The sequence below is a fragment of the Suricata suricatta genome, chromosome 11 (assembly GCF_006229205.1).
Source record: "Suricata suricatta isolate VVHF042 chromosome 11, meerkat_22Aug2017_6uvM2_HiC, whole genome shotgun sequence".
Taxonomy (NCBI): Eukaryota; Metazoa; Chordata; class Mammalia; order Carnivora; family Herpestidae; genus Suricata; species Suricata suricatta.
Genome location: NC_043710.1, coordinates 108,146,506 through 108,152,905, shown reverse-complemented (window position 1 = coordinate 108,152,905; position 6,400 = coordinate 108,146,506). Strand labels below are relative to the sequence as shown.

Sequence of the window (6,400 nt, the reverse complement as noted above, 5' to 3'; positions counted from 1 at the left end):
ACAGTTTAAACGTGAACACGCTGCCTTCGGGTCCACAGGCTTTGCAGGGAGGCAGGGAGGCCTCTGCTCCTGCCCTCTACCTGGTGAGGCTGGGGAGGCCCCTCCCGGCCTCCCCTGCAAACAGCAGTGCCTTTTCCAACAAGCCGAAGGCCCTCCCAGTGCCGGACTCTGTTGTCCGGACCGTTGCTTTGGGGAAACGGGCTAGCTCTGAAAGCTGCAGGATCAGGCGCTCCCATCTTCGTCTGACCCGGCTCATGGAGCGAGCCAGGTCCAGATCCCCGGGGCCCGTGGGAGGGAGAGGAGGAGACGTGGGCCCCGGGCCGGGGCTGCGCGAGGGCGCTAGGCAGCTGACGGGGGCGCTGCGTCTGTCTCCGCAGGCGAGGACTCCGTCAGCACCCTGGGCCTGATCCTCGGCGTGGGGCTGTCGCTGCTGCTCGTGTCCATCCTGGGCTACAGCCTGGCCAAGTGGTACCAGCGTGGGTACTGCTGGGAGGGTGAGTGAGCCCCGGCCCCTGCCGTCCGGCCCCCGCTCTGCTGCCGCAGTTGGCAAGTCCAGGCGAGGCTGCAAACCCTTCGGCAGGGCGTCATGCAAACAAACTTCCTGTGGCGGTTGCAGTGGCTGAAGACTCGAGTGGGGGAGACTGAGCCCTTGGGGGGTGCTGAGCCTCTACGGGGGGGTGAGGGCTCCTACCCAGCGGCAGCTGCCTCTCTCTTCCCTCTGAGACCACAGTCTATCCCCAAGGGCTGTGTGGGGCCCGAGGCCAGGGCAGTGGGCTGGACAGGTGGCCCCCACTCTGGCTCCTTGTGCCTCTCTTCCCCTGCCCATGGGTCTTGGGTCCCCCTCCCGAGCTTGCTTCAGCTTCCCTGGGAGTCTTCCGGAATTTGCTGCGGGACTGCCAGCTCTGAGTCCCATCTGCACTTCCCACAGGGCCCAGGAGAGTTGGCAGGGCACGCTGGGGTCCCCAGAGGTGGAGGGTACTTCTCGGGTCTGCGGCGGACCCCCACAGTGCCCGTGAATGTTTGCTGAGCACCTACGATGTGCCAGAGTACTTTTGCCTAATATGATTTTCTCTAAAATTCCATGTAAGGATGGAATTCTTAGTCTCTGGTTTTTTAAAATTTGTTTAATGTTTTTTATTTATTTTTGAGAGACAGATCATGAGCAGGGAGGGTTAGAGAGAGAGGGAGACACAGAATCCGAAGCAGCTCCAGGCTCTGAGCTGTCAGCACAGAGCCCGACGTGGGGCTCGAACCCACGAACCGTGAGATCATGACCTGAGCCGAAGCCGGATGCTTAGCCGACTGAGCCGCCAGGCGCCCCAGTCTCTTATAGGCGAAGCTGGAAGGCCGAAGTCACGGGTTGGAGACAGACGTAGTCCGGATTCAAGCTGCTCTGCTTCTCTGGGACTCTGAGCTATGGCTGCCCCTGGCCCAGCTGATCAGTGCCTGAAATGGGGGGGGGGGTGTGCCTAGGGGCAGGTTCTGCCCCCAAAACTGGTGGTTCTGTCGGGAAGATGGGGTCACCGATGGGCGCGGGGCAGGCACGCTCCTCCCGGATGGGGTGAGGGGGCACCGACGCTCCCAGACAGCGGGCTGGTCTCCCCCGAGGCACTAACTCTCCCTTTTCTGGTTGTCTTCCTAGGGCCTAATTTTGTCTTCAACTTGTACCAGATCCGGTAAGTAGATTCAGGGCAGGGGTGGGGTAGGTATGGAGCCAAAGCTTACAGTTTCTCTTCCTTGTTTCTTCCCCATGTCCCTAAGCAAACAAGAGAAAAGGAAGGAGCCAGGGTCTGTTTACAAAGTTCAAGTTTAGAATGAACACTTGAACTTGGACAGGATTATGTAAGACCCTGCTGATGGTGATCCTCTAACATTTACACCCAGGGAGGGACCAACCATCCATTCCGTTTATTCACTTATCATTTATTCAGGAAGGATCTGTTGTCCCAGGTGCTGTGGTTTTGATTTCTAGGGGTACAGTGAGCACAGTCTCTGACTACAGAGGAGGTGAACTTGGCAGAGGGTGGCACCAAAGGAGAGGAGGAAATGAAGACCCCCAGGGGCCTAGGGTCAGAAAGCCTGGCACTAAGCCGTCTTGTCCACTCTCTGCCGAGGGCAGGCCGCCTCTTCCTCCGGCCTCGAGAAATGGGCCAACTCCTGTTCCGGAAGGTAAACCAGTCAGGGAGTCACCGCCAGGAAGGTCTTCCCATGTGCCCGCGTAGGGAGTTGTGCTCCCAAGGAGAACCCAGGTCCCCAGGCCCCCCAAAACCCGACCGGGTCGTCTTTCTCAGGAACCTGAAGGAGCTGGAGGTGGGCCCACCCTTCACCATCAGTGGCCACATCAGCAGTTCAGACGGAGGCTACATGAAGTTCTCCGACAGGCTAGTCTGATGGAGGAGGGGCGGCCTCCGGAGCCCTGGAGAGGTGAGTGGGGGGTTGGTGAGCTCCCGGGTGAACCTCATGTACACTAAGGTCCGCAGGTGGTCCAGGCACCCACGCCATCGCGCCAAGGACTGCGCAGAACCCAGGAGGTGATTCCACCCCCCGCCCCACTCCGGGGGGTGGCTCTGTGCCAGGGGATCTCAGGAGCCAAGGCCCAGCCGCCTGCCAACACCAGCCTGCTCCTTTCCACCTGTGCGTTCAACCCGTGTCCTGCCTTTCCTTCCTGGGGAGGTTCTGTTTCCAGTAGATGGAAGCTTCTAGAGTCGAGCTTTCCATCTCAACCCTTTGCTCTGACATGGTCACTCTTCCCAAGAAGCATCGCTCCAGAGCATCCTTTCTGAACCGAAAGCCCAGGAGCTGTCCCCGCTTCCAGCCATGGGTGCTCGGGGCACATCTTCCCTCCCACTGCGGTCGAGCCCATCCCCCTCCACGTTGCAGTTGCCCCTCCCCCCCCCCCCTTCCCGCACCATCTCCCTCCAGCAGTTCCTCGCGGACCCCGGTCTCTCTCAGCGCCTCTGCCTACCGCCAGGTGCAGTGGTTTAGAGGGATCCTTTCTCTCCCTTTGCTTTTTCTGCGGGAGGAGGCTCCTGGCTCGGCCCCTGCCAGGAAGGTCCCTGGGGCACCTTCACCCTCCTGAGTCTTCAGGGCCCAGCCTTGTCCCTTGGTGTGAAGAGTGACCAGGGGCCTGCAGCGGGAGAACCCCCGGGGGGGCGGGGGGGCTGGAGGCAGTCTGGTAGAACAGCAGTGGCTTTCTCAGACACGCCAAAATGGCAGGCGCTTCCTAGGAGTACAGACCCCCTTCTCGGGGCCCCTGAGCTTGCGGAGGGGCCCAGGGGTCCTGGAGAGCAAAGGCCTCCTCCGCGCCCAGCCCAGGGTGAGCAGGGCCCGCAGACCCCGAGGGGAGCTCGCCACGGGGCGCCCGCAGTCACTTCCCCTCGAAGGGCTGACTCCAGGGGCCGGAAACCAGTCGAATCTTCAATAGGCAAAGTCATGTGGGAGTGGAGGTGATTCCAGATACTGTTTTGAACTTTCCTACCAGAAGCCAACTTCCCTGCCCCCTCCGGGCTCCGTTCCGGTGCTTTCCAACCGGCCCCCACCCGTTTACCACGGGGGTCTCTGCCCTGCTGCTGACCAGCGCTGTGCCTCCCCAATAACTTGGAGGTCACTACTTAAAACAGTCTAGAAACAGGATCGTATTCGATTTTCTAGGCTCCTGCAATGGGTGGGCATGCGGGGGGGTGGAGAGCCTGGCTCCCTGTGCTGTGCATTTCCTGTGCAGGCTCGCCCGGGCGGGAGGGCGGCCAGAGATGATAGGAGTTGGGGAGGAAACCAGGCTAGGCGAAAAAAAAAAAATTAAAAAAAAAGGACACAACAAAACCCAGCAGTGCACGAGGGAAGTCGCGAACCGTAGGCCGGTGGACGGCAGAACTGTCTGCCTGGAAAGTCCTTCCTCGGTCCCCTGGTCTGTGCCCAGCTCAACCTGAGGTGGAGCCCGCCCTGGGGCCCCTGACGGAGCGCAGTTCAGTCCGGAGAGACCGAGCTCCTGGGGCGGCTGCGGGCAGAGCAGAGCCCGAGGAAGGCCTCGCCCGCGCTGGAGCCTGAGTGAGGACAGCCCGCCGATGTCCCAGGGCCAGGCGGACGGGACTCGGGAGCCCAGGACAGCGAGGGGCCAGGAGGGGAGGGGACACGCAGTTTGCCCTCCGTCCTTGCTTCCTCAGGGCCGGGCTGCTTTCTTGCTTTGGGTGCTAGCCGGTTGCGAGGGAAGGAAGGAGAGGGTCATTGGCCCCGACGGCCCCCTCTGTGCCCCGACGCCCCCCCTCCATGCCCCGACACCCCCCTCCGTGCCAGGGCCTGGGGACCATTTCCCCCAGTGTAGCCAAGCTCTGACGTAATAAACCCCATCTCCTGACGTGGACGTCTTCATCTGGGCCCCAACTCCTCTTTCCCTGAGTTGGTGGGAGTAGGACAGAGCCTCGAAGGGCCCCGGATCGCTCCGTCCCTGGAGGGGTATTGGGAGAGCAGCCAGGAGGCCTGGACGGGCTGACCGAGTCCTTCTTGCATTTCACTTCTGAGGTTGGGCCCCCTTCTTGAACCCATGGGGTGTCCAGCCCCCAAAAAACCTCTCCGCTATGCCCCGTTCAGCATGGATCCTGGGGCTGCAGCCCGTCCAGGGCCCCCGGTCCCTGAAGGTGCTCAGGACTCAGCAGCCTCAGCAGCTTTGGGGAAGCGGGAGGGGACGGGCCGGGGCCCAGGCGGCCTGCAGCAGGCTTGGGGGCCTCAGGTAAGGAGGCAGGAGCAGCTGTGAGGGCCGGGAGGACGGAGGGTATTTCCCATCCTCGGGAGCGGAACTGAGACCGGCCACTTCCTCTTTCAGGGTCCTCTGACGCGCTCCCTGTCCCCTGCGCCGCCTCCTTGTTTCCCTGGCTTCCGCAGTCCTCCAGGCTAACACAGCCCTACCCTTCGCCCCGGGCCTCACCCACGGATTCGACGGGTTTTTGTTGAGGCCCCGAAGCGGCGGCTTCAGCTTGTTCAGGAGTGAGGAGGGAGCAGAGGCCTGGAAACCCGACTGCTGGTCTGGCTGGGCTTGGCCCACGGACCCGTGGCCCTCCGGGGTCCCCCCAGACCTGTGTCCCTGCTGGGTCCCCCCGGATCTGTGTCCCTGCCGGGTCCCCCCAGACCTGTGTCCCTGCTGGGTCCCCCCGGATCTGTGTCCCTGCCGGGTCCCCCCAGACCCGTGGCCCTGCTGGGGTCCCCCCAGACCTCGGTCTCCTCTTAACCATCCTGTCTGCTGGCCCGAGAGCCGGGAGGCCGTCGGGAGGGCCAGCAGTTCTACGGGCTGGCCATTCCCAGGCCCTGTTCCTCTTTGGTGCCTTTGCCAGGGCTTCCGGGAAGGCCTCCTCCCTCCCCGCCACCCCCTCCTCACCAAGGCCGGTCTCCCGGGTCACCTCAAGTGTCCTCTTCCCCGAGGCTGCCCTCAGGATTCCCAACTGCCCCCGTTAGATCCTAAGGGGGGAGGCGGCCGTGTGTCCCCCATTTGTGCCGTTCCCCACCCAGGGGGAGCCCTTCGTGGGCAAGGTCATGTCCCAGAGCTCTGTAGTAACTGCCAGAAGCAGGCCATGCGGGAAGTGCTCCAGAAATGCCTACCGAGTGGAGTAGAAGCCCCCAGTGGGGCTGCGGAGGCCGCCTGGTCCTGGAGAAGCAGCAGGGACTGTCTGGGCAGCACAGTCCGCAGAGGATGCGTGACCTTCGAGCACATCGCCGCGACTGAAACCTGGTGGCGGCCTTGTGACGCGCGGGGCCTGGCACTGGCTGCATGTTGCCTCCGGGGAGGCTGGGGCTCCGGAGAGGCAGCGTGCCCTGCCCAAGGCTGCGCAGCTGCTGACATACTGGAGCCCGAGGAGAGTCAGACCTCACCGACAGGCCGCCCAGCAGGCTTAGCGGGCTGAGGAAGGAACCCTAGGGAAGAGGGGCTGGTCCCGGCCACCCTGCTGTGCGTGTGGCCACGGGCTAGTCACCTCACCATGGATACACGTCTCGGCGTGTGGGAATAGAGGGTTCGGACAACTTCTCCAAGGCTCTGCTCTGTTACCTGAAGGAGAAAAAGGATCTTCTCTTGTTGTTTTTATCTCTGTATTCTGTGTCTAGCATAGGGCCTGGCATATAGTAGGTGTTCAATAAACAAAAGATGTGAATACGAAGTATATATAGTTCTGATTTTCTAACTTAGGAGGTGGGAGGTAAAAGGTGACCCAAGGAGGTCCTTTAGACTCTCAAAATACCGCTCCGCCTCTCTCTGACTTTGGGTAACTCTGACCAGCATCGAAGACTGGACCCTTCCACCCCAAACTTCTTTATCAGCAAACCCGTGAGAGCACAGCAGGGGCTCCATATGCACAGTCTCCCTTTGTCCTCACAGCGGGGGGAACAGAGGATCTTGCTTTGCTTAAGCCCATGCAAC

General features: G+C 61.8%; 1 protein-coding gene across 3 annotated transcripts in view; it reads left to right on the top strand.

The window, feature by feature from the left end:
• SMIM35 (small integral membrane protein 35) overlaps window positions 1-6,140 on the top strand; it is a 71,380-nt gene extending 65,240 nt beyond the window's left edge. For all 3 annotated transcript variants that reach the window (XM_029915731.1, XM_029915732.1, XM_029915730.1), the window contains exons 2-5: window positions 378-494; window positions 1,643-1,676; window positions 2,292-2,424; window positions 4,817-6,140. In XM_029915731.1, coding sequence (XP_029771591.1) covers window positions 378-494; window positions 1,643-1,676; window positions 2,292-2,391 — 251 coding nt within the window. In that variant the 3' untranslated portion in view covers window positions 2,392-2,424; window positions 4,817-6,140. The remainder of the gene's footprint in view (window positions 1-377; window positions 495-1,642; window positions 1,677-2,291; window positions 2,425-4,816) is intronic.
• The last annotated feature ends 260 nt before the right edge of the window (window positions 6,141-6,400 follow it).